This window comes from Leuresthes tenuis, unplaced genomic scaffold (assembly GCF_036924035.1).
Source record: "Leuresthes tenuis unplaced genomic scaffold, fLeuTen1.0.hap1 SCAF_20, whole genome shotgun sequence".
NCBI classification, from domain to species: domain Eukaryota; kingdom Metazoa; phylum Chordata; class Actinopteri; order Atheriniformes; family Atherinopsidae; genus Leuresthes; species Leuresthes tenuis.
The window spans coordinates 17,652,106-17,678,456 of record NW_027325374.1 but is presented as its reverse complement, the minus strand read 5'-3'; the positions used below and the strand labels follow the sequence as shown (position 1 = coordinate 17,678,456).

Sequence of the window (26,351 nt, the reverse complement as noted above, 5' to 3'; positions counted from 1 at the left end):
AAATAGAAAAACAAAACACACATCGGTACGTGTTTTTTTTCCTTGGGGAAAGGGAACAAGTCAATGTGGATCTGGGTCCCTCACTATCAAACTGTCTGAGTCATAACTCAGAGTGTGTGGATTCCTGTTTGTAATTTCTTACCCACAGACCCCATTGCAGAGGAATTCACTGAGGCACTTCCAGACCTGGAGCGCTTGACATCTCTCATTGCATCTCTGGGGCTTGGACAGCAAAGGACACGCAACAAAAGGTTGTTTTTTGAGAACACGCAACAGGTAATGCAAAGCTTCCGCTGGACTTGTTGGGGAAGGTTTACAGCTGAAACACTCAGGAACTGCACAGCACACGTGTTCAGAAATGCTTCCATAAATAGTTTTTTTGGGGGGGGGGGACTTCGACTGTGAAGCGCTTTTGTAGCAGGTGAGTTGACTCTTGGGCTAAAAAAATAAATAAATTCAGGTAAGACCCTGCAAGCGGAACAACATTAAATATTGTAATGGACAACTCCTCAGTTTAGATAGAGGTTTGATGAAATGTTAAAACTTTTCCCTGCAACTAATTCATTCTCATTCTCAGAATGCTCACTCGACTCTTTTTCCCCCACACTACACAAGGAGACTAGTTCAGAAATTAAAGAGCCCATGTTATGCTCATTTACAAGTCTCTAATTTGCAAGTTAATGATTTTATACCACTTGCCGTCCTCTGAATGACACACTCCAATCTGGTGTCTGTCTCTTTAAGGCTTTCCAAAAGAGTCAGTCTTGCCTAAATGGCCAGTCTATCTGTGGGAGAGTCCAAAGAAAACATAATATGGCCTCTTTAGAATCCCATTCAGTTGCCCCAAAGTTATTATAGACGAGATGCATCTGGGAAGACGACACTGCAAAGCTAATATCTTCCAAGATGCTAAATTTGTTAGCAACTAAGTCTGTGAGAGGGTAGACAAAAAAACTAATTATTTCATTATTTATGCCAGCTGATTTGTCATCTACACAGCAAGCAAATGTAGAGCAATGTTAGCATTCATTTAGTCAGTCTTAGGTCAGCTGATTCACTGATGTTAAAAGTAAACAGATGTCACAAAGGGGAACTAAAGCTGCTGCTTTGATAAACAGATACCTGATGACCATCAGTACGGTACGATACCAAAACTTTAGCTAATATTTCTTTGTGTGGTCATTGCTGCCCATGATCATTTACACCAAGCCAGGCATTTTAACCACTGCTATGTTAAAAATATTGATTAGTAAAGTTTTACAAACTAATCCTATACATGAGGATGGTTCCTGCTCGAGGGAAACTGCTGCAGCAGCTGTTATAAACTGTAACATGTACTTTTATGTAATAAAGCAACCTAATTCATGTTACTGTCATGATTGTACAAAAGTAGGTCAGTAATGTTGAAATATAACAACTAAAGCTCCTAAAGAATATAAGGTTTTTCATAACCCTGGTTGTAACAGAGATGTTTCAATGGTTTCACGAGCAGTGCCAACTGAAATAAGTATGATTTGAACTGATTTGGATTTCAATATAATTGATTTAACCGTATTATTACTGGAGTGAATTGGACTGTATGATTAAAGTGCCTTGAGTTGACCTTTGTTGTAAATCAGCGCTATGTAAATGAAGAGAAGGGGGGCGCAGCTGGATTAAGCGGGTTTAGAGCATGCATTGATGGATGGATGGATGGAATTAATTGGATAGATGGCTTGAAGAAAACTGTTGGTCATTTTGTAGTTAAAAAACCAAACACTTGTCAGTTTTTCACTTGTGCCCGTCATAACTTAAGTTGGCACTAAGTTCCTCGTGTCTGTGAAGCGCTTTCGTTTATTTTCACTAGCAGTATCGTTGCCAGGCATCCTCTCCAGTCAGTCCTTGGTGTTGTGAGTCTAAAATGTTGAGAGATCTATCGGTTTAGGGAGACAAAAACAGTATTTATGAGTAATAGCAGTTTGATTCTTCGCAGTGAACAAGTCCTTTTGATGTTTGATTTTTTTCCCCCCATAAAGCCACGTATTTTTCTCCAACTGTGCATCCGGTCTTTGTAGATGAATCCAACCCCTCTTTTCATGTATTTATGATAAGTCTGCTGCATTGTGTGTACATTATTTAGTCTATCTGAGCAGATGACTTTTCATTTTGTCTTTATACAGTGCACCACCATCTGAAAATCATTATTAATGCGTATAAATGTTTGGTTAATGGCATTTCCTATATTTCTTTTCCATAAGGGCTGTATAATCAGTATTTATAGTTATAAAATTATCATTTTAATGTCAATGAAAGGCGAAGGAGTTTCAAGTGGGCCTGCTGTGCTATACATCACTTAATTGGAGTTGGTTTCCTCATTAGAGGTAAACACGATGGCACAGATTGAACGCAATGACAAAACAACTAAACCAAGTAGATTTATAAACCTTTGACAAGGCTTAAGCAGTATTGATACATGGGTCGCTGTAGAGAAAGCTAACTGTGATGAATGTGAATCACATTTGCAGAATAACATCTGTGAGCACATAAATATATATCTATATATGAACTAATTAAAACATGATCTAAAGCATAATGTGTGGGATACAGTATGTAGAAATAAGTGTATATATTGTATGTATGCAACTAATTTGTACCCAAAATAATCAAAAGCTGTTGTTTATAAAGCTTTGTTTAGTCAGCTATACCATTTATGAAGATTAAATATTAAAGACTCTGAAATTATCACTTGGCTTTTGCATATCTTGTTTGACGTAAGTGATGTTTAACCTTTTTCGCCTTTTCGTTAAACTTTCAAACGCAGAGCAAGCAGCTTAGCTGAGCAGACTGAACTCTTTGCAGCCAAAGAAAACGAGTCGACAGCTCTACGACAGTCAGTGACCTGTCAATCATCACTCACTGCAGTTTGTGTTGTCAGCAACATAAACAGCTGTCATAACTGGGCGAGAAGTTGTTAAAGTACAGTTGTAGCACAATTGCAATATTTCTTTGCTGTTTCAAAGCTGTTCCAGTTTAAAAAAAAAACACTTCAGTTCACTCTAATCTTAGGAATTAGTGCATGCAAAGAAATTCAAGTTTTTTTGTTGCCTTGATAGGACAGTCCAGCTCACATTATTGCACTGATCCTGCAGCACCACCTTGTGGCTGCAGAGACACAAAGCTTTCGCAGTTGGCCGCCTTCGAATCTTTCTTGGCTTTAACGGTAAATTTCTCCTAATCCTGTTTAAAAAAGAAAATCCTTCCCAAAAGGAGAAAACGAAAGCACAAAAATGTGCATTCCTCTGCATATATGCCACCAAAAGTGTGGGAACAGAGAGCAGACGAGACAACTGTTCAGAGTGAAACATTTAATGTTATTACTACAGGAGTCAGGTTTCCAATGTCTCACATTCCACAAAGTAAATCTGTTTCATAATATGTCACCTTGTGCAGCTCAGCATACGAGTTAACTTTTCTTCTCTTTTTTTCAGAGCAGATTTGACTTTAAATTTAGTGGCATTCTCAAACACTATACTTTTGTATGCAATGACCTGCACACACCGCATTTAGGTGGAGTCAAGTAGCAGCAGATTAGACAGTACGAAAGTTCAAATAAAAGTGTCTTAAAAACACCAGTTAATAAACCCGAGGAGAGTGTTCAAGAGATGGAGGTAAGAGGCTGCTGGCAATACGATTATGAGTCACCGGTTTGGTCTGGTATGGTCAAGTAAATACAAACTACACAAGGTCTTTGTTCTACTAAGTCATCAGGCATACAGTGTATTTGCAGATATGTAACAGTCTGTCTTTCCAACAGATGAAGCTAATGAGAGGTATAGAAGGTGACTGGTCCATTAGTCAAAACCACAATCGTATGCTTATTGTTCATTACATGTTACACAAGTCTGAACACATGAATTTACATTTCTTGAGAGTGTATTTCCTAAAGGAGAGAATTTACAGATAAACCAGCAGAACAGTTTTAACTGAGTCTGGCCTCGCACTTCAAGTGTGTTTCCTCTAATAATGACCACAGGAATTAAAGGAAAAAAAATATCCAAGCACAATGCAAAGTTGAACAGAAGAATGGGAGTGTCAGGGGGATTGGTTCTGCAAGTATTGTTCACAACAACACTGTGCAAGAGGAAGCTTTACAGGCATGAGAAAGACACCGGTCTCATGTGGTTTCCTAAGGGGAAATATCACTCTGGTAAAGGCGATTAGTTCTACTATTACAGTGTATCTCTGTGTGTATGTTGATACACATCTAGGTGAAAGTTTGTGATGATTTGTGAAAAGTTCGAATGAAAAGTTTCACAGAGAATCAACAGAAACTCACAATACCGAAAGAAAAAAGAAAACCTAGTACAAAGTCAATCCTGTGTGGACTGAGCTTAAGTATTTGAGGTGATAAGAGAAAAATATATGGCATCCCATAAAGGCATTAAAACTCCAATGTTCCCACCTCTCACTGATAAGGAGGCTGAAGGGGTCAAATACAAGGCCAATGTCTGGTAAGAACGTAAGGCAAAAGTGTGACTAAATGAGCCAGGTTTCGTGCTGCATATAACACTATTAAATGGTGTGGTCATTTTTAAAATGTTAGCATGTTATGCATCTGAACTCTTTGTCGTTTCCCATCTGTTTCTGCATATGTCAGTTAAAATCAGGACTGGTCATCTTACTTTAAGAACTTTCTTGATGGGCTGCCATAACGACGCGGCTTCAGAAAAGATGGAAACATCCTGGCCTCTCAGGCTAAGAACACACAAACACAGGCACCTCGAAATATAATCTAGAATTTCCCATATGAGGACGCCGGGTCTCAGAAGGCTAGTGTGAGCTTTCAGGCTAGGTACTGTATCCTTTCTCATACAGCTGGAACCTGCTTGAGGGGTTACTGAGAGTAACTTGTGTCCAAATTTACGTTTGCTTGGTAACTCAAAGCCGTAGGACAGATCTTAAATAAGGCAAACCCCACACATCTAACTCCTTCACCCAAAAACCTGTTACCGTGGTAACCGTGTTACCGTTTCATTTCATTAACAACTCTGGAAATTGTGTCAGCTTGAGAGAAATAATTTGTCACCTTAAATCAAGTCTCGAGGGCATCTAATGATTTAACTGAAACAGTGGGAGTAATCTCATGAAATCAGTAGTCTCTTTAAAACTTCACCAAACTGGCTGAATCTAATCCATCCGACAGAGCTGAAAACTACATTCAGTCCCACGGGCTACAGTTTTTGACACACCCTACAGGACAATATGCAAAAACAGAACCTGAAACTCAGTAACAGAGAATGTGACCTGGTGACGGCTGGTAACACTTGAGTGGTAGTCGATCAAGTAGCCAGCCACTGGCACAGATAATCTTTTCCTACATGCACAACTCTGCCTATTGTTGTCCGGTTATGTTGTTGCCTCCAGGATTTATTACAACGGAGTCCAATAAGGGCCGCAGAGCCTGACCAAATGGCCTACAGAGGAAACAGAGCAGGCAGAACATTTTCAGCAAAGTCAAAAAGTCGGCATAAGTCAAACGTAAACATCGCCTCGTACTGTAGAACCTTAGAGACATCAGTGTGACCACAGACCACATTTATCCACCAATTTTGGGAATGAACGACCAAGCTTACTCACGTGGACATCACTTCAGATGGAAGGTCTGTAATGTACGAGGGGATCTTTTTGCCGGTGAGGAACTGAGCCACCTCATTGCTGAAAGAGTTGCAGTTGTGCTCAAACAAGTTGTACTTGTCCCCGCTGAGAATGGAGAGGGCAGGAGGAAGGAGACGGACGTTCAGGGAGAAGCGAGAGAGAGGCCAGACGGAGTGGAGAGTAACAGGTAAGTGGCAGGCAAAGAAGAGATAAAGAATCATTCAATGTGAGCCTTTAGGGGTAGTCTCCATCCGGTACAGACATGTAACTTAGTTAAAGTAACGAGAATCAAAAACAATTATTCAAATATAAAATTCCATGTAAAATAATAAATGTTCATTATCCATGTTATCAAGCAACAACATGGGCAAATGTTACAGTGCCTAACAAGAATAAGACTGCACAGTATATGTTGCATATATTTATGTATTTTTTATTAACACATGATATATGTGATGAACAAACATGCTCACATAAATATCTGCTATACCTTTTCTAATTTACATTTCTGAAGGATCTGAATGTTGCGAATGTGTCACATCAATACACGTGCAACGTAATGCCATGTAATCCCAGACTGGCGGGAAGTTTCTAAAACCAAATAAATAGTTCTGTGTGAGAAGAATTTTTCTGCAGGCGAGTCTGAAACGGGACGGCGGTGGCAAACTGAGGCCCTATCTGTGAGCCGGATGATAAAGATAAGGTCATAGCTTTCAGTTCGATCTCTGAGAAATAACATGACATGGATGAACATGCTGCTGTTGTAATGTTGTGCGTTTCCCATTGGTCGTGACAGTATAAAAACTGTTTCATCAGCTGTTTTTTTGTGTGTGTGTGTTATTTAATATGGCAAAAGTGTGTTGTTATCTATCTGTGTGCCACATGGTCTCATAAAGCAAAACACTGTCATGCCAGCCTGAAAACCAACTGCGGTATCGCTGTCCCTGAGCAACCCGGAGGAGTGTCAAGCCCAGAGGCAGGTGTACTTTAAAATAAGTCAGAAGCACGAAATGTTAAGGTTGACACACGTCACTAATGTCGCTTTAATTTTTCTCTGTTTTCACGAACCCTAAGCTTTCTATGGTTTTGATAATGACATCCAATTATTCATATATATATATATATATATATATAGTTTCCATGATTGTCACACATTTCCCTAAACACAATTAAGGTGTAGTGAACAATTAAAGCACATTCATTACCAAAAAAGGTCTTTTAGTGGACAAATTATCCCTCACCCAATCATCTCACCTCCCACATGGTCACATTTGTATTTAAATGTGCTTTAAACCTGTCAGGTTCTTACCTGTATGAGGACTCAGCCAGTGAAGTTAGATACTCCATAAATATATCTGCAGGTACTTCAGTACAGCCCATGTCCACTACAGAGTCAGGCTCACCAAGTGGGGTGCCTCCCTAAGAAACAAACACAGGAGCCTGAGAAGACGGTCATCTCCAAAACACCACGTGTATGTTGACAGGACAGAGTTGATTCTTACAGGTAAACAACTGTTGATGCCCTCTCCGACAAAGAAGAACTCCTTTCCGTGGACCACAATAGCTGTGTGCCTGTCAGAAACCAAGAAACATTTTCACACAAAAAAACAAAACAATGCTAACTGGATCAGTGAGAATATCCATAATAAAAGACTAAAAGTAAAGTAATATACGCTCACCATATCCCATCTAGCTGTTTCCCTGTGAAGAAAAACATATTTAAAAATGATTCAGATCACAGGTTCTCATCCCCTCTCTCTCCTAGTTTCAATCAATTGCAACGGCCTCCAGAAGTAAACAACACAAAAACTCACCTAGCATGACAGGACTCAGCTGGCGGGCCATGCCTCTGGACAGGTCATAAACGTACAGTTTCACCGGATAAGAGCAAGTTTGGTCCATGATAAAACGGTATCCTCAAAATAGCCCTAAACTTGTACAAAGTTACTGAACTCACGCTCAGCAAAAGTTGTTAAAACTAGCTAGCTTAAGAAAACAAAAGTTAAATGACTCTGAGATGTAACTGTTACAAATATAAACATAGGTTACAGACTGTTTTAAAGTTAAAGTGATTATTTCTTAAAAAGTAGAAAATGTCAACTGAGCTAGAGGTTAATTAAATAATTACAGCAGACGCTGTGTCACTGTCTTAATGTGAATGATAACATGACTTGTCAAAAAGTGCACTCAGATCAATGCTTTCTTCCGGTCTCTGAGCCGAAAAACTCTTCCTACTTAACTAGGATTGGTCCGTATCTTTGCTTGACAGGCAAACCCCCAATAGACAATGAAGGCGTCACGTAGGGGTTGTCAGCGTGCTCGTTCACGTACCTGAGAGCGCCAGTCATTGAAATTAGCCAGGATTTGTGGGCAAGAAAAGGGATACGGTAAGTGAATGCTACTATTACAAGCCAATAGCTTTTAAGTTTGTAGTTGAAGTGTAGTTTATGTCGTCCAAACGCATTATTTCAAAGACAAAGTGGTCACACAAGAGGCCAGGAAATACCAGTAAAAAGTACAGAAGCTAATTACGAGCTAAGCTAGCTAACGTTATTGTTTTGTTTAAATTAGAACTCCAGTTAGTTAAACATTAATAGTGAAGTAATTAAAATGTACCAGTGCTCTCAATTTCTAAATTAGTAGCACAGCTGTTTTCGTGTAAGTAACTATTAAAACTATTTTTTAAGTGTAATTGAGCAGAATAAGTCAGCTGGTCAACGTGTTTTACCAACCGAGAGGTGGCGATGGAGCAGCTTGTAAATGCTTAGGATGGCTTCTGCTAAAGTTACGTTGTGTGAATCTATTTCAAACGCAGTGAACAGAACTCAGTGCTTCCTATTAAAACAGTCCTGTTACAGCGCAAATGGCAGAGTGGAACGCATTCTACCAGAATGAGGAGGAGGAGGAGGCGCAAGAAGAAGGAGAACAGTCTGGAGGTGAGATGGAAATATATTCAATGCATACTGTAACCTCAACTTCAAATAATAGTGGAAACTCAGGTGCCCTTTATCACACTGATTTGGTCATATTCCTCTCCACTAAATTGATCATCCATGTTATAGAATTGCACATTGGATGTAACCTGTTTTAAATGAGAATTGTGTTGTAGTTTAATGTTTTGAGCCACTATCATTAACGTCTGCTTTTACATATGTGATTGAATAGGCCAGAAGATGGGTTCTGATAGGGCACGATAACACAAGACATTGCCTAAACAAAACAGGCCTGTGTCTTTGACAGGAGAATACAGAATCACAGGCAGAGACAGTCTGGTGTTTTTGGTTGATGCCTCCAAGGAAATGTTCATTAAAGGAGAAGATGGGCGGCCTTCTAACTTTGACATGACCATGGAGGTAAGCTGGTCAGTTGTTGTTGTTTTTTTTGTTGTTAGTTGTTTGCCCAACTTTGTTTGCCTTGCTTCTTACCCCTTTTTGCTTAATAGTAAATCATAACAAGTAACAATAATTGGAAATCCAATAGTATCAGGATCATGGGGCTTTGCTCTCACATTTGCCCTCCTTCATTAACCCGTCTTATGACTGTAAGAGTTTGTGTGGTTGTAGGTTGTGCGCACTGTGTACACCAGTAAGATCATCAGTAGCCACAGGGACCTGGTTGCTCTGGTTTTCTACGGGACTGAGCAGAGCAAAAACCCCAGGAACTCATTCAAACATGTGTATGTGTACCACGATCTTGATGAACCAGGTGAGATGCTGCACTTTTCAAACGAACACGTGATCACACTTTATGACACTGAGGTTTAGGTTCTATAGACAACTGTGGGCAGAGAGTTTGTTCATAGATTTAATGATTGAGATATAGTCACATAAAACCTATTCACCTTTGTAATATCTTTTTGTTGTTATGGCTTATTTAACATAAACGGGTGCACAAACCTACTGTTACTGAATGAATGACTAAAAATCTTTCTGTCGTTTTTTCATATTTTGCACAGGTGCAAAGCGAGTCCAGGACGTGGATGCTCTGCGAGGTGAAAAAGGTGCCCGGCTAGCAGCAGAGACGATGGGCAGTGGGGAAACTTCGTTAGGTGACGCCCTGTGGTGCTGCGCCAACCTCTACAGTGACATCAAGCTGCGCCTCGCACTCAAGCGGGTGATGATTTTCACCTGCAGGGATGATCCACACGAGGGCGACAGTGCGAAGAACCGACAGGCTCGCACCAAAGCCAGTGACCTCAGGGAGACTGGTGGGTCTGAGGCAAAGGCTGCTCCTCTTTATGAAAACCTCTTTACCAGTAATCATTTTCAGAAAAAAAAGACACTTTTATTACAGCAGTCTCTTGTTTTTGGTTGAGTTTGTGCTCAACCAAGTTAGCGTTTGAAATTTCAGACACTTTATATATCGTCACATGATTTATTTCGATGTGTTTAACTCATTTCTGGGCTCACTTGACTCACTCGGTTTCTCTTAGGTGTTGTTATCGATTTATTGCACCTGATGAAACCAAGCGGCTTTGATGTGTCGCTCTTCTTTCGTGACATTGTAAGTCCACCAGAGGATGAGAGCGACCTGGGGCTGCAGAAGGGGCCTTGTAACAAGCTGGATGACCTCCAGAAGCGCGTGCGTGCCAAAGAGCAGAAGAAGAGAGCCTTGGCCAGGTAGAAAGAAGTGCTAGCTTTTTATTTCTTCTGTCTATTAACCTCTTGCTAATTCTTTAGCCCTTTTTCTTTTCTCTCCCGTGTTTAGGTTAAGCTTGTGTCTTGGTGAGGGCTTAAATGTTGCCGTGGGAATTTACGCAACTGCCGTGTCAGCTCGGAAACCCGGTGCCATCAGGCTTTACAGGGAAACCAACGAACCAGTCCGTAGCAAAACCCGCATCTTCCACACCCAGACCGGCAGTCTGCTGCTGCCCAGTGAGATAAAGAAATCCCAGGTAGAAGCACACTCTGAGTAATCAGAAATGAGCTTCTCAGTTTTCAAACATGTTAAGATTGAAATTAGGCATACAAAACTTTCTGTGTGTCTTCTAGGTGTATGGTAGGAGACAAATAGTGATGGAGCGGGATGAGGTGGATGCCATCAAGAAGTTTGACCACCCAGGTCTGTTTCTGATTGGATTCAAACCGATGGAGAAACTCAAACTGCATCATCACATCCGGTCTGCTGTCTTCCTCTATCCGGAGGAAAATGAGGTGAAAGGTAGAACTGTGCATCTTTCTGTGATTTTACTTCCAAACTAAAGAGTAGGAATATGAAAAAAAACTGTTAAGACTCATTTCTAACCCGTTTTCACCACAGGTAGTGCATGTCTGTTCTCCGCCTTGTTGAAGAAGTGCAGCGAGAAGAACGTGTTCGCTTTGTGCCGTTGCATCTCCCGACGAAACTACCCGCCCCGATTTGTTGCCTTGGTGCCTCAGAAAGAAGAGGTTGATGAGGAGAAAGTACAAATAACACCACCAGGTAATGCTGAGGCTGAGGTCAGGAGGAGTTTCAATAAGACGCCAAAAATGTGAAATCAACTTTAGCTTCTTCTAGCACCACTTTATTGTTTAATCAGGTTTTTTTATTTTTTTATTTAAGGCAAGATTAGAATTTTGAACCATAAAACTATGTGCTTCGGACTCATTTTGAAGTATACTGACCTTTATTTTGCACATTCCCGGGGTTGAAAAAGCCCTGGAGCACCTGGGGGCTGAGAGACCGCAGTTCATAACTTTAGTTTCCTGCCCGGCACCTCGACATTTTGCTTTATGGTACCACCTCTCACACCAACAACTAGACAACAGCACTCTTTCGCCATGATGAAAACGAGTGAAGTAAAAGAGACTTTTGCTAACACAAATAAAGTTGGGGAAATAAAAAAACAAAAAAAAAAAGCAGAAAGGCAGTGACAGATGCAGCGAAAAAGGCCCAAGAAAACACTGTTGGAAATCAAAACAGACCAGTCTAAACTTTTGGGTGGTACTTGATATATTGTGGGTCACTGCTGTGGGGGAAAAAAGGAAGAAAATGTTTTTACTCTTTTGCATCACGAAGGACTGCTTTTTATTTCCTGACGTGCGAAGTACCTGTTTAACCATATAGATAAAGGAGCTCTGATAGATAGACCATCGATCGTTCTCGGCTGATATTTATCCTAAGTCATTTAATTGGTTGTCGAGAAAAAGCAGCGTCAGTCAATTTTTAATTTTCAAATGGAAAAGACAGCTGCGGTATCTCAAGTAAAGCCCAATAGCCATGAAAGTAGGCAAAGCTGACAAATGATCAAATCAATTATTTTGAGCTAAATATAAAAAAAAAGAAAAAATCCGTTTTAGAATTACAGGTTTTTAATCTTGCACATATAATCATCTTAATCATCTCCATTAATCAACGGCTGGGTGGAACAGAAATGTCAAATGGGGATTGCCATGGTTCAATAGAGCAGATATGACTGATGGCTATGACTGTGCCTGTATTTAGCTGTGGGTGTGGCACATCTGCACTTTTAGTTTAGACAGCCTAAAAGGAAAAAAAGGGCTTTTTTTGTCTATGTCCCAGTAAACATTAATTATTTAAGGCTGTTATGTTATGAGGATTAGGAATTCAGTGATAAAATAATTAACTGGCCTATATTATAATAGTGCATTAGTCTGAAATTTACGTCTTCTCTTTTTATTTTTATTTTTTTTAAATCAACACTCAGGTGTAACAACTTTCTACTTTCTTTTGCCTTCATCAGGTTTCAATGTCATCTCCCTTCCGTATGCTGACGACATTCGAACACTGGATCCTCCTCAAGGTCCGACAGCCTCACAAATGCAGGTGGACAAGATGAAGGAGATCGTGTCCAAGCTCCGCTTCAAATACAGGTAAGTTTAGAGGAACTTAAAATGGGCTGCTGTACAAAGACGGGGCTATAAACTAGGCGAGCTTTTAGTGTAACAGCTGTCGAGTGGAACTCAGAAACTGCTAAAATCCCAGTATCTAATGTGGTGACTGTCAGTTGGTCGTTTCTTCCAGTAACGTGTTTCTTATTCCTTGTAATGTCATTCAGGAGTGATGCGTTTGAGAACCCCGTCCTTCAGCAGCATTACAGGAACCTGGAGGCCTTGGCTCTGGATATGATGGCTCCAGAGGACACAGAAGATCTCATCAGTAAGATGCAGACTGATACCTTTATTGAGTCCTACAGTCTTTGCTCAGTTCTTTATCTCAGACTTGTTCTTCATATCTTTCCAACTCTTCCTCAGTGCCAAAGGTGGAGCAAATTGATCAGCGTCTGGGTCCTTTAGTCCAAGAATTTAAAGATCTAGTTTATCCAGCTGACTACAATCCAGAGAGCAAACCTGCTGCTAAACGCAAAACAGGTCAGAATCAAAGACTTGAATTACGCTACCCATATGGATAGTGTTGTGGCCCCAATGAGTTATAGGTTTGATTGAGGTATTGATGACTTTCCTGTACTACGGGAATATAATGTTTCAGTAAATATTTGGTTGTTTGTTCGACCCCATGCAGCTAATACTGGTGGCGGAGCCGAGAAGAAGCCCAAAGTGGAGATGTCAGACGAGGATCTAAGAGCCCACATGCAGAACGGCACTCTGGGAAAGCTGACCGTGCCCATGCTGAAGGACGCCTGTAAGCAATTTGGGATTCGGACCACTGGGACCAAAAAGCAGGAACTAATCGATGCTTTGATTGACCGACTGGGCCCATGAGGAGTTGGTATCAGATAGACATTCTCTTCAGCCGCTTTACACAAACCCAGATCTGGTAGATGTTTTTATCTGTTAGAAAAGTATGTAACATTTAGGGGTTCTGTATACGTGTTAAACTCACAGTGTGGCCTGTTTTGGGACTGATCAGACGCCGTTTGGTGCCCAACAAAACAAAGTTTCTGTTCAGCTGAATCTGAAAATACTGTACGAATGTATGTTGAAAATATGCTTGTAATGAAGCAATAAATATTGATTATGTGCATTGATAATGTTGCATTTTTGTATTAATAAAGCTTTTTTAAAATAATCATTCACGTAATTTTCCTCATTTCAAACGCTGCACGAGTTCGTGTACGAAGTACGTCTTAAGCAGCATTTCCAGTTCTGCTTGTAGCTGGAAAGTAGGTGTGTCCCTACCAAGCAAGGCTTCAGCATTATTTACATTCTTTCACCTTCTTACCTCTTTGTTTAGCGCAGTATTCCTGTTGCGGGCAGGCCTGCGCAGGCAATTGCGTCTTTGCACAGCAGGAAGAGGGATCACAGAAAACTTTGACGGCATGCGAGTTGTGCAAGGTTTGGACTAGCTGAAAGTAGATGACGTTCACTGGAGATACTTGACAACACACACGGTAAGGACTTTTTACCATCGATAAAGTCCAGAACAGACTTTTGTTGTACATGATTTTCCTGTTTTGTTCACTCTGCCTGGGGCCTTTACAACTTGATGATTAGATCCCTTCCTTTTGCTTTAACTTCAGAATTTAGTTTAAGAACTTTCATTTTACAAAATAATTGTCAAGCAACATTTTTTATTTGAGCATGTAGGGCTTTTGTATTGAAAGTTTTAAACAGAAGGGGAGCTTCCTGTTTTGAATAACTTGTCACCAGCTGACGGTCTGCTGACTGCTGACAAATGGAGTGTCGGTGTGACGAGAACAACTCTGACGATGCTGTTGCAGGTGAGAAACTCCAGAGCGTAAATCAACTATACCAGACTGATGAAAAGGATGTTGCGGAGTTTTAGTTCTATTAACTTTGACAGTAATACTCCACAACTGTAGCTGTGAACATCTAAAGTTAACTGCCGTCAATATAATGCAGGAGTGGTTTGAAATGTAAACCCTGACATGTTTGCTGATGCATGTACCAACAGAAAATCCTTAGCTTTGAAACTCGTGATTCTCTGGTGGTCAGTAGCTGTTTCAAATTTGGGTGAAAGGTAAATGAGGGACAGCACTGCAATGTAGATGTGATGTCTTCTTCCCCGCCGCTCTCTGTTTAGGTTGGTGGCTCGGCGGCAACAATGCCCAGATGGGAGCTTTTGCCATCGTGGGGTATCTTCTCTACAGATTCTCACAGAGTCAGTCACACAACCGCACCAACACACAATTTCATTAAAAAGTCCTAATCAACCATTAAAGAAGTTTTTCAGCGACAGCTCTCTCTGAACCTCTACAAACATGCGCATTCACCCACCAAACAAATGCACGTCTGATTTAACGGAGCACTATTTTGCCCCCTTTCTGTTACTAGTTGACACAATTACCCTTTAAGGTTTTAATGAAATACCTCTGACATGTTTGGGTAAAATACTACAGAGAGACAGTCCAGCAGCTCCCTTTTCCATCCTGAATTTACACCTCTGTTCACGCAGAGTTCTGTGTGCAGGTGCTGAGTGACCCACTTGACTCCACTCCACCCATCCCTCAAAGCACATTATTACCAAAGGACAGAGCAGATACTAAACCTCACTGTTTACTGTGGTACTGATGGCTCATTTAGGCACAATCTCATCATAAATCATGTGTTGAACTGGCCCAGGTTGTGAAAACACTGCAGAACATAACAAAACAAAGCATTAGCACAACTTTTAGCAGTTTACACAATCTGAGCTGGAGAGTCTCTAATCAGCAGATTCTTCTTCCATCGGCCAGTCAGACGAGGAACAAAACTCAACAATAGGAGTCATATGGAAATGTTAATCATTCTCTAAAGATAAAGCTAAATAGATAAACTGATAACCTTGTATTGAATATATGTGATACTGATAGTTGTCTGATTTTCCTGCAGCTCTCCCAGCTCTGATCCGATGGCCAATCCGTCTCTTCTGCTCTTTAACTGGTGAGTTTACTCGACCAGACACTCTGTCCTCCTCAATAAAGCCTTTTATCTTATTTGGTGGCACTGCTGACGCCAGACAGATTGATTGAATAATAATGATAATGACTTTGACTGTAATGTTTATGCACATCATGAAAAAAAAAGAAAATCACAGAACAATATTAACTGCCTCTTTGACCTCAGGTTTGTCAGCTCTTTGGGGCTGGGTGAGCCACCTAGTGAGAACCCTCCGAGGTAAGAAATGCACCCCTCGTTTCTAACAAAATAGCCTTGATTCAAAAACATGGTCACATTTTAAGCCAAAATGACACCTGTGCTTTGTGTCTCAGGAATTAAGAGCCTGTTTAAATGGCTGTCTCGAATTTGGCAGTTTATCGTCGGTGAGTGCCGCCTGCCTTACTACGGATGTTGTTTATTTTTCACTGTGTGTTGCAAAAGAACTCAAGGAAGTGTGACTATTTCGGTGACAATGCTGCATAATGAAACCTTAATTTATAAATCAGTCCTTCTAACTTCTAATTTGCTGCTTCTTCAAGGAATTTCCTCCAGGTTCAAGTGGTTGGTTGCTATCATCAAAGCCGTCACAGGTCATTTTTACATACAGAATTTTCCTTCTTTTTCTCTCTGCATCACCAAAACTTCTACCTATTCTTACACTATTCAAGAGTTAATTCATTTTAATCTGTTCTGAGTCTGTTCTGCTTCTACTGGTTAGAAACTCTCCAGAACGCATTTTGGATCTTTAGCTAACTATTTATTTAGCTACTTGATGAAATCAGTCTGGCCTGCTTAAGAGGCTCAACACAGCAGCTCTTCCTGCTGTTAGGCATGAGTTAGGTATCAGTATTAAAATTTGTCATTCCGCACAAAATCTCTCTGAAAAGAAAGTGGAACAAAGATGACTTTTGAATGACCATTAGACTCCTTCTAGAGGTTATGATTTTTTTCTAAAGTGAACTTATCACCCAGGGTCACCCGGAGAGGGATCTTCCTCACAGACGGATGTGACAAATGCCAGCATTCAAAAGCTGATCTGTGACCTCTCAAGCAGCTGTGCTCCCAAGAAACCAGGCCTGAGGCTGATCCTCCTGGGACCCTCTGGTGGAGGGCGGACCTCCCTAGCTGAGACCTTGTTAGGCGACAGTGGATCCTTGGGGATTCCCAAGGATCCACTAATGCAGAGCACCAAGCAGAGGACGGTCAGGGATGACAGAGAGCTTACAGTGGTTGACACCCCAGATGTTTTGGGGACGTCGCTGGAGAGTAACCAGAGAGCCAGGGAAGCTCTGAGGAGCCTTCAGCTCACCAGTCCTGGACCACATGCTTTTCTGCTGGTGATCCGGGCTCCGGGCTCCAGCATGGGGATCGACCAGGATGCCTTCCAGGCAGTCCAAGCCACCTTGGAGCTGTTTGGAGAGGGAGTCCTGGGGTACATTATTCCAGTGCTCACTCATGCAGACCGCCTGCGTCGACAGCACACCGTGGACGAGCTGCTGAAGAAGAATGCGGGGAATCTGAACAAAGTTACTTCTCTATGTGGCCAGAGACCAGAGCTCGTGGATAGCAGGTCAGATCTCCCGCCCAAGGAACAGGGTTTGTTGTGCAGTCAACTGCTGGGGCGTGTGACGCAGATGAAGGGGGCGAGAGGGCATTTTGTTCACGAGCTGCAGAAGAAGGAGGACCATCTCAGGGAGGAGCTGCTCACTGACATGTCCGCTGCACTCGCTAGAAAACTGGGACACATGTGAATAAGGGCGAAGTGGCCCTTTTTAGTATATTTTGTGGGGGAAAGAGTTGCCTTGGAAATGGGGGCTTGTGGCTCACGGATTCACGCTACACTTCTTTTTTTTTTATCTTTTATTCCTGTCTTCCCACATATTTTATAATTCATAAGCGGTATTAAACTTTAAAGATGATCAGGGAAAATAAACTGAGGTCATTCTGGGGCTAGAATTCAGCAGTGTTGTACAGATAATTCTTTATGTGTCTGAAACAAACTGGCCTAAAGATTTCTCTTGCAAAATAAAATTTGGTTTTCATCTCTTGATTTTTTAATTTATTTTTTTACTGGTTGAAAAGTCTCTGTGATCTTGAACAAATGGGCTAAATGCAACATACTGTGATAAAATGCATTAATAAAACAGTTGTAGAGCAATTTTGTATAATTTTGTACACTCTATGATAAATAATCCTCACTGATTGGTGAAAAACATTCCATCAGTCGCATGCTAATGAGTTTTTTCGTGTATGTTAGACATGTAATTGTTCGCCATTTAGACCTTAACAACATGGGAAGCACAGAGCTGAGTTGCTAAATGCAGCTTTCACTGTTTGATTTCAGGGTTTAATTGCAAGCCTCTTTTGGCATTTCAAGATAAAGCCCAAAATAAAAAATGTAAGAGACAGCTCCTGTATCCCCAAACAGTGATACATTTTATCACTTCAAGCTTCCAAAAGAAGACCATCACCATCTGTCTAAGAGGTCCCATCCATAATACTATCAAAATTAGGTTTGATACAGTGACATGGACACATTATGTTGCATTCAAATGCAAAATTGACATATCATGACTTTATCCAGTTGTTTTGTATGGTATCGTGGAAAAGACCTGATTGTTTAATCCCTCTGTAGATGTGGAACACATAGGACTTATTTGGAGTCACATTTCTGGCTGCTTGGCGACATCATCAGGTCTGTTTTTGAGCACTTCTTCTGGAAAATGTCTAGTTTGTTACCTACCAACTGTTAACAAGCTGTTAGAAATCAGGAAAAAAACAAACATCAAAATAAAAGATTTTGCAAAGTCTTACAAAGCTTATTTATTACCAGAACACAATTGAAAGTATGACATTCTCTGAAATGTACCACTTTATCTAAACTCTCTTTTTTAACTGACATTGTGTTTTCTGAAATGTTAGCATGGTTGATCTGTTGTGGCGTTGCCTTGTGTGTGGTCTTCTGTGAAATGTGATTCTGTTGTCTAAAATGTTGAGCTTTCTCTTACAGTCTTTTCGGAAATGTTGCCCTATTGGTTTTGGTGTTACTGTGTCGTCCAGTGTTGCCTTGTTTTACTGCTTTTGGCCTCTTAATACCAACAATGAACCCAAAATAAAAAGCTAAAAGAGGATAAAAGGGCCATGGAGGGATTATACCTGCTTTAATTACACTTCTGACTGAACATCTGGCCAAAAAGAAACATCTTTTTCAAAGTATTTTATATAGGTGCTGTAAACTGGGTGTGATTGCTTGCTGAGAGATGTACAGGTGAGGGTAAAGAGGAAAATGTAGGGTTTCGCAGTCTCAGGGGAGGGACTGCTCCATTCCTCACTGACGCAGGCGGTGACAGCAATATGGAGCAGGGAAACGCTACTGCGCATGTCCGTGCCTGAACGGACGGACGGAGAGAGAGAGCGAGAGAGAGAGACAGCGAAAGGCACAACAGAAAAAAAGTGGTAAAGACAAAGAGCTGAACAGCCTTTTGGAAAAGAGGAATCAACATACTCAGTTTGTGGACCGGTTTATAACAGTACAGCTGTGAGACCACCGGTGGGAAACGGGCGGGTAAGTGGTCGTTGTGAAAAAGAAAAAAAAATCAAGTTAGAAGGCGTTAGGGAGGCGTTGTGTTTGTGTTTGCTGTAGAGACGGGAGTCACGTAGAGCAGCTACGAGACTCATACTAAATATTTGCTACGAACACGGATTAATTGCATTTATAGGTGAGTGATTTCCGAGTATAACAGTGGCAGCTCCTCCTTAATGTGAGTGTTAGCTCAGTGGTAGTGTGTGTGGCCGTTCTCACATTAAGCTAGCTCACTAAACGGCTGGCTTCCTCTATTTGGTCCTAGCTGCTGTAAATGTTTACCTTCTGCTCATCTTGGGGGTCTTCTGGAAAAAAAAAAGGAGACTGGAGCTCTATGTTATGTTATCTTAGCCATCCATCACCTTTAAGGATTAGGCATGGCTTTAAAGTGTTGTTTAAACACTTTGTCTCCCCTTTTAATATGTCATGTACTTCTTCAAAGTTCTTATGGGAATTCCTGAGCTTTATTCTTCATTTCATATGATCACATTTTAAAGCAACAACCATTTGAGACCACGCAAAGATGGTTTTTCTCCTTCTGTTTCAGATGCTTTTTGCGGTATCCCTCTCTGCTCGGCATCAAACCCTTGGAACATCTGTTTCAGTGGAAGTGAAGCTTCATGGTCAGCAGTCTGGTAATGGAAAGAACTGCAAAGCTACAGGCTTGGTGATTGTGTGGACAGAACTGTCAACACACGCAAGCATACGGAGGATGGAGGAAGCGAAAACACACAAGACAGTAATGGTAGTTTGATCTATGACACCGCTGTAGTGTCGCTGGCAGAGTATTCTCTCATTTTGGAGCACCCACAACATGTTCCTTTGCCTTTTTTTGCTGACAAATTCATTCTGAATTCCACTTTTCTGCGTCTACTTTTTCACGAGAGCAGGTGTTGCTCATTTACCTTTCGATCCCCTCCTCCCCCAAGAACGTACACAGAAACCCACGAGCTCCTCTCTTCCAAGAGGCTGAGAGGTTGCCATGGCAACGGTTGTCATGCCCCCGATGTAGCGTCCTGAAAGTAGTAGTTGTGGAGGTAGTGGTGGAGCTGGAGGAGGAGGACGTGGCGGCGAACGTCCAGGGATGGGAAGCACTCCGTACCCTGTCGGTGAGTGGAAGGAGAAGGGGCGAGGCAGCCTGCAGGAGCTGGGCTGCATGCCATGGAAGGTCAGCAAGCAGAAAGGAGGAGGAGGAGGTGGGGAAGTGTTGGGGGGAGCAGAGGAGAGGAGGTGCAGAGATCCCAGGGATATTCAGCAGCAGCAGGATCTTTCATCTTCCTCTTCCTCCCTCAGCCCCCCAGTTCCTACCCAACCTTCCCCGACACCTCCCGCCATTTATCACGAGAAGCAGCGGAGGGAGCTCTGCGCTCTGCACGCACTTAATAACGTCTTCCAGGACGGGACAGCCTTCAGTCGGGACACCCTGCAGGAGATATACCAAAGGTGAGCAAGCTGGTGCGCCTAACGACGGGAGTCTGTAGCGGGTGTACAGGAAATGTTGTGAGTCTGTAGGTGATTCCTCTCGTCAAACTGTTGCAGGCTTTCTCCCAGCACTATGGTGGCATCTCACAAAAAGAGCATGCTGGGAAATGGGAACTATGACGTAAATGTCATCATGGCTGCGCTGCAGACGCGAGGGTTCGAGGCGGTTTGGTGGGATAAAAGAAGGTATGTAGGGCCTTTTCTTTTCATCATCATTCTTTCTCTTAAAAGATGGTGTTCAGTTTTAGGACGGTAATACCATTATCAAGTCTTGGAATGTTTTTTGTTTTTTTTGTTGCACTCACATTCAAGTCAGTCGATCAATCTGACATTGGACTGGCACCTCTCATGGACATATTTGTCAAAAATCATCGATTAAATCATTTTGTTTAAGACCAAACAAGGTGAGGATGGGTTCAGGGCGTTTTCGAGACACGACGTCCCCTCTTTTTTCTTTTGTTTTGTGGTTGATTGGCTTTTCGAGCAGCAACAGAAAACAGAGCATGTACAGGCATGTGTAGCCACAGAGATGATGGAACTTCTCTGAGTATGCAGATCATTTCTGCTGTATTGGAGAGCCTGATTCTGGTCAGGGAGGTTGGCAACGGTGACGGTGTGGAGACTGCGTTGTTGTGGTTTGTCTATATATAAAGACTAGGAAGAGTTGTGCCAGATGAACCCTGGAGTCCTGTTGGGTACCATTTCTGCTCATGTTGAAGTCGCTGCTTCAGTCAGTGTAGTTTTGTTAAAACAGCCTAGAACACACTGCAACGCTGCACGGTCAACGAGTCAGCACTCACCGGAAAAAGAAACTTTTTTTTATCTAAAGGTGCAAATAGAAATGGTTAAAAAATCAAGTCCGTGCTTCTTCTGTTTTTTAAAAGGTTGCAGTCCAATTTGGGGATTGTAAGAGTTGCTTTTTTTGGCGCAACAAAGATCCTGCAGAACTAAAACCAAACAAAGCCGACATGTTGGCATCCCTGTGTGGGTTTTTTAGATTATATGTTGAGATCTTTTCAGAAATTCCGGCAGTAAAAATAACCAGGATTTCACATCATATACAAACAAATATCTGCACTGCAGCTCTGTAGCAGGGTGTTTGTGGGAGCATCAAGACGAATATTACACGAGTTAAAGATGCTCAGTAAACGGCTAATGACTCATTCACATAAGTTTGCCATGCGACACATCATGAGATGGGTATGTCTACACGACCACATGCATAAATGTCATAAAGACGCTCTTTATACATACATGTGTGTCAAGTAATGCTATTCTTTGTCTGTGGTGGAGCCATATATATTAAAGTCCCTCGTTTTTATGTAGCTTTTAAATCTATTGTGCTTTGACGAGATGTTTTTGTCTAAATCCAGTCAATCAAAATCCCGAATGCAGTTATTTAAAGGACATCGCTTGCTCAGTTGAAATGTTGTGCAGCTGCAGCATATCTTTTACTCTGCTGAATACGGGGTTTCATACCCGAGGAAAAACGGCTTCGCTTGCATCCACATCTTCTCTTGTTTGTCTCTCTTCTGTGTGTACACATGGGAACAGGAAGTTGTCCAAACAGCCCTAACATCTGCAGTGTAGGCGAACCCACTTAATCTTTGAACGTAAACAGGAGGCTCTCGGTGTCCACCACTGGCCCTTAACCAGCAAATCGGCAGCCTCTTCGGTGACACGTTTGATTAGTCAGCAGTCCCATCCACGGACAAAGTCTTGGAGACGGTTTAATCAGCAGTCCTGCTTTCCTCTTTATCAGTTCTACATGACATGTTGACAGCAGCAGCCGCTGCAGACTTGTTTTATCAATTAAATGAATTCCTGCCTTTCTGCTGCGAGCAAAACAGGAACAAAATGATCGCTATTCTCAATCAAGAAGCAAAAATAGCAGCCCTAATCTCTGTTGCATATTGATGTAACACAAAGCTCGTACGCGCCTGTCGTGTCGGCTGTTTTACGCCGACTGAGGGGAAAACACAAAATCAGCAAAAACAACAACAACAACAACAACAAATGCCTTTATGTGAAGTTGGAAACCTGTTTTTGGAGTTTGACTCTCGGGCAGCAATCACACAGCCTCAGATTGATTAAAAAGAAAACGCCTCCTGATTCCACTGAAATGCTACTGTCTAATTTTGGATGAAAGCTTCTGATATGATGCAGAACATTCAGCCGTTCTCAGTGTGCTGAGGAACAGAGATTTGTGATGTGGTTTGAAGCTGTCTGAGTCTTTTGCTGCAGACATTTTGATACTGAAACCTTTGATACCTGAAAGTCTTTTGCAACATAGCTGTTGGACTTTTCATGGATGGAAAGTTTGCACGTGTTACTGCACAAACTTCCCGTTCGACTCGTCAAAGAAGCTCTTTGATAGACAGTGGAAACGCATATTATTTTGAGCTTATTTGTAGTTGTTGGAATCTTATAAGACTGATTATTTGGTGTTAATTGCAGAATGGTCTTCCAAAGATTCAAGTCTTAATTTTTATCTTTACTTGGACAATGTGGCACCTCCTGTCATTGTGGAAACTCTCAAGTTTGAGTTGATTTTGGCACCTTACTGACATCTGCTAGTGATAATTATCAACAGTTACTATATTAATAACTATGGGATTTGTAATCAGATAAATAATTGAAAAGGACTTTTATGGACAAATAAACATACTGCACTACACACAATTTTCTCAGCTCAAACAAGAGAACAAACAAAAAGTAAAGGCTGCCTCTCTTCCTCTAGGGATGTAAGCAGCATCGAGCTGTCCAACGTGGAGGGCTTCATTCTGAACGTACCGTCCAATCTGCGCTGGGGGCCCCTCCGGTTGCCGCTCAAACGCCAGCACTGGATTGGAGTCCGAGAAGTGGGAGGAGTCTACTACAACTTGGACTCCAAGCTACGCAGTCCCCAACCCATCGGCGATCCGGATGAGCTCAGGTAAGAGTGTTGTGAGGTGGGCTCACCAAGCGGCTGCAGCTGTAATTGTTTTAACATTTTGTTGTCATGAACCAGAGACTAATAAAGCATGAGATGTAGCCACATAGAGGATGCAGCCAAAAGAAAAGACGGGTTATGGCTTATTAGCATTAATTGTAATAATCAGATAGTATTTGCAACATGTTTTATTTTTGGTATCCAGTTGGCTGCACATTTCTGTCAGAAAGAAGCACCTCCATCCCTCCACACAACCTTTTGGGACAGTGCTGCATCAGCATCAGATTTTATTTCAAAGCCCCTGTTTTTACATCTTTTTGCTGCTTTTTCAAAGTGAAAGCATTGAATCACTTCACAGCTTGAAGACTTTTTTTCATTTCAAGTGGCTAAAGGAAGTTAGCAAGAGAACTAAACCAGTCTTGGAGCTCATGTTTCATTTGCTCTGACACAGTGTATGTGGTCTCCCCGTCAAATATGGGGTGGCTTTGATGTGATCAGACCGTACAGGAGAGTACAGGAAGTCACACATTTAGTTACACTGCTTTGTTGTAGATTTATACCGTTTTCAGCCAGTTAAATTTTGGTTTCCTGCCATAGACGACACCCCTGATAACCTGAACTAATCTGGATTTGGCAAGCAGGCAGAGGGACATTTGATCCTAAGATTAAGTGAAAATGATCAATAAAACAGTACATCAGTTCAGATAATGTTGTGGCTCGAGTCCAGATAGGTCAGAAAAGACTTGAGGGAAACTGAAATGGAATTTATTGGACATAAGTGGGTGGATTTATTATAGACCTGAACTTTGTGTCATTTATTTGTGGTCTTAATTTTGAACCTCAAAGGTTTTTGCATCAATTCTTATTTCTTGTTTACGATGTCAATATTCAAACTTAGCCCTTCCACCAGAAGCGGTGTTTGAGAGAGCTTAGAAAGAAATTGCAAGAGCTGTTGAAGAACATTACTGTAGATTTGAGAAATAAAACCTCATGTACCAATTGGGTCAATGTGCTTACATTCTGAAGCAGAAATGAACACCTCCGCACAAGCCCACGGGAAGGTGCTGCATCACCACCGGCACCACATTTTTTATTTATTTATTTGTTTTGTGCCTGTTTGAGTGTGAGGCTCACATGAGTGAGAAGTGTCTACACAATAGAGTCGGCGTGCTTCAACTGCAAAACGTAACTGGCTAGAATCGTTCTTTAGCAATAAATTCACTAAACAGAAACTGGTCACTACCAGAAAAGAAGACAGTGAAGAAGAGCATTACTTTTCATTGATAGTCTTTGCAAAACTGCATAGAGATGAAGTCCTTCTGTGGTGGTTAAGGCAAAATTGTTTACTGTTACCTCTATACAGATTTATGTTTACTGCATAGGGCACTATGAATGCATTGTGAGGAAGTTGCTTTGCTATAAGATTAAGCTTGTTGTTTTTTTTTTATCCCCAATCACAGCTCAGTCTGACAAAACCACCATTCACTTAAGTTAAAGACATCTGTGCTGCTGCGGTTTGGGCATATATTTATATGCATGATGATCACTCAGAGAGGAAGTTGGAGGCAGCAGAAAGTCTCTGCTGCTCCCCTTCCTCCACTCTATGGTGCTGGTTGCACAGCGGTTGGGCGAGCAAACCTGCCTGCTACCTCACTCAAATGACAACAAATCAGACAACTCAATCCTGCCCACATTGAGCAAGATTGGCCACTCTCTCGTCTAACATGTGGCAATGGTTTGTCGTAAAAGTCACCAGCCGTATCGCTGGTCAAATTAATGAAACAAAAGTAAATGGGGGTCTCAGTAGCTAATTGATAACTTCCCACATTCGATCTGCCGACTTTTCTACTTTGCTCAGAGAGCAGAGTGAAGAGAGGATGCGATGTTTGAAGGGATTGCTAGATTTTTCTGTTCCTCGCTCCCCTGTTCTGTCATTGACTGATGGTTCCACACCAACAGAGCAGGTCAAACGGGTTGCAGCTCAAAACTGTCCATCTGAAAGGAAGTTTGTCAGCAGATAATTGCATCGCTGCATGCTTCTAAGACATCCTGTGTTAATTAGCTAATTTTTATTCGGACGACTTCTTTATTAACCAAACTGTGTGGCTTTCTTGTTTGCTTTTGATTTTTACCCCCAATCCAGGAAGTTTCTCCGCCAGCAGCTGCGAGGGAAGAACTGTGAACTCCTGTTGGTCGTCTCAGAAGAAGTGGAGACACACCAATCATGGCGGTCCGATGGCTGAGGGCTTGAACAGCCAGCCACAGCTCCTGCTGGGCCGACGGGTCCCTCGCAGAATGGACGGGAGAGGAAGTAGCGTTGCACGCAGCCTCTCGCAATGATGCACACTTACAGATATCTACACCCCCACCCCTTCTCTTGGGTTTTGTTTACACGGCCATTGCTGGACACTTATCTAAGATCCAAAGCAATGAAGGAAGCAAACACTTTACAGGGAGAATCAAAGAATCACAACACAGTTTCTCACAACACCATTGAGACTTATAAAATGTAATGCTGTTCCTGCTATTCTAGTGTTTTGTTTTTTTACATATTGATGCATATTTTTTCAGTGTGAGTTTCAGTCTGTTATGTTCCCTTTTTTTTTTTTTCAAGTTTCCAAAGGTGCGAGAATTTAGGATGTAGGAAAAATTCCGAATTTCTCTGCCTGGCCCCTGGAGTGAGCCTCCCTGCGTCGGCCGTAATGGGTCCACGCGTTTTTCTCTCCCGTCGCCTAGCGCATCTTTCGCTCTCTCCGTCCTTCCCTTTCACCAGACGTGTCCTTCCTTATCACTGTCTGTCTCCTCCTCATATCACCGGTCAAAATGAGGGGTTTATGACGTGGCCAACGTTGGGTTTCAGCACAGCCCGAACTCGTCTGGCACGGACTGAAGCCGTCGCTGTAGAATCTTTGCCGACACAGCAGTTTTATATGGCAACAAA

The 26,351-nt window shown here is 41.8% G+C and overlaps 4 protein-coding genes across 8 annotated transcripts; 3 read left to right on the top strand and 1 right to left on the bottom strand.

The window, feature by feature from the left end:
* Window positions 1-3,370: 3,370 nt before the first annotated feature.
* Window positions 3,371-7,826, bottom strand: desi1b (desumoylating isopeptidase 1b). The gene is made up of 6 exons (XM_072373810.1): window positions 7,449-7,826; window positions 7,314-7,335; window positions 7,137-7,206; window positions 6,944-7,053; window positions 5,617-5,739; window positions 3,371-5,453 (listed from the first exon to the last, which is right to left on the bottom strand). Exons 1-6 carry the CDS (start codon window positions 7,534-7,536, stop codon window positions 5,372-5,374), a joined length of 495 nt encoding a protein of 164 aa, XP_072229911.1. The 5' UTR covers window positions 7,537-7,826; the 3' UTR covers window positions 3,371-5,371.
* A 174-nt stretch (window positions 7,827-8,000) lies between these two features.
* Window positions 8,001-13,522, top strand: xrcc6 (X-ray repair complementing defective repair in Chinese hamster cells 6). The gene is made up of 13 exons (XM_072373410.1): window positions 8,001-8,021; window positions 8,493-8,570; window positions 8,875-8,987; window positions 9,198-9,339; window positions 9,590-9,841; window positions 10,067-10,253; window positions 10,342-10,528; window positions 10,626-10,794; window positions 10,894-11,055; window positions 12,317-12,446; window positions 12,632-12,732; window positions 12,828-12,944; window positions 13,096-13,522. Exons 2-13 carry the CDS (start codon window positions 8,498-8,500, stop codon window positions 13,293-13,295), a joined length of 1,833 nt encoding a protein of 610 aa, XP_072229511.1. The 5' UTR covers window positions 8,001-8,021; window positions 8,493-8,497; the 3' UTR covers window positions 13,296-13,522.
* Window positions 13,523-13,774: 252 nt separating this feature from the next.
* On the top strand, window positions 13,775-17,196 carry LOC140278740 (uncharacterized). Of its 4 annotated transcripts, none has more exons than XM_072373814.1 (7): window positions 13,775-13,924; window positions 14,138-14,254; window positions 14,578-14,655; window positions 15,366-15,416; window positions 15,600-15,650; window positions 15,746-16,003; window positions 16,386-17,196. In XM_072373814.1, exons 2-7 carry the CDS (start codon window positions 14,209-14,211, stop codon window positions 17,162-17,164), a joined length of 1,263 nt encoding a protein of 420 aa, XP_072229915.1. In that variant the 5' UTR covers window positions 13,775-13,924; window positions 14,138-14,208; the 3' UTR covers window positions 17,165-17,196. The 4 variants fall into 4 exon arrangements, with proteins under 4 accessions (XP_072229915.1, XP_072229914.1, XP_072229916.1 ...); XM_072373813.1 differs by having other exon boundaries at window positions 14,121-14,254; XM_072373815.1 differs by lacking the exon at window positions 13,775-13,924 and having other exon boundaries at window positions 13,937-14,254; window positions 15,746-15,796; window positions 15,953-16,003.
* Window positions 17,197-18,634: 1,438 nt separating this feature from the next.
* Window positions 18,635-26,000, top strand: josd1 (Josephin domain containing 1). Of its 2 annotated transcripts, none has more exons than XM_072373352.1 (5): window positions 18,635-18,978; window positions 19,544-20,439; window positions 20,536-20,664; window positions 23,219-23,413; window positions 25,554-26,000. In XM_072373352.1, exons 2-5 carry the CDS (start codon window positions 20,081-20,083, stop codon window positions 25,651-25,653), a joined length of 783 nt encoding a protein of 260 aa, XP_072229453.1. In that variant the 5' UTR covers window positions 18,635-18,978; window positions 19,544-20,080; the 3' UTR covers window positions 25,654-26,000. The 2 variants fall into 2 exon arrangements, with proteins under 2 accessions (XP_072229453.1, XP_072229454.1); XM_072373353.1 differs by having other exon boundaries at window positions 18,635-19,132.
* Window positions 26,001-26,351: the final 351 nt, after the last annotated feature.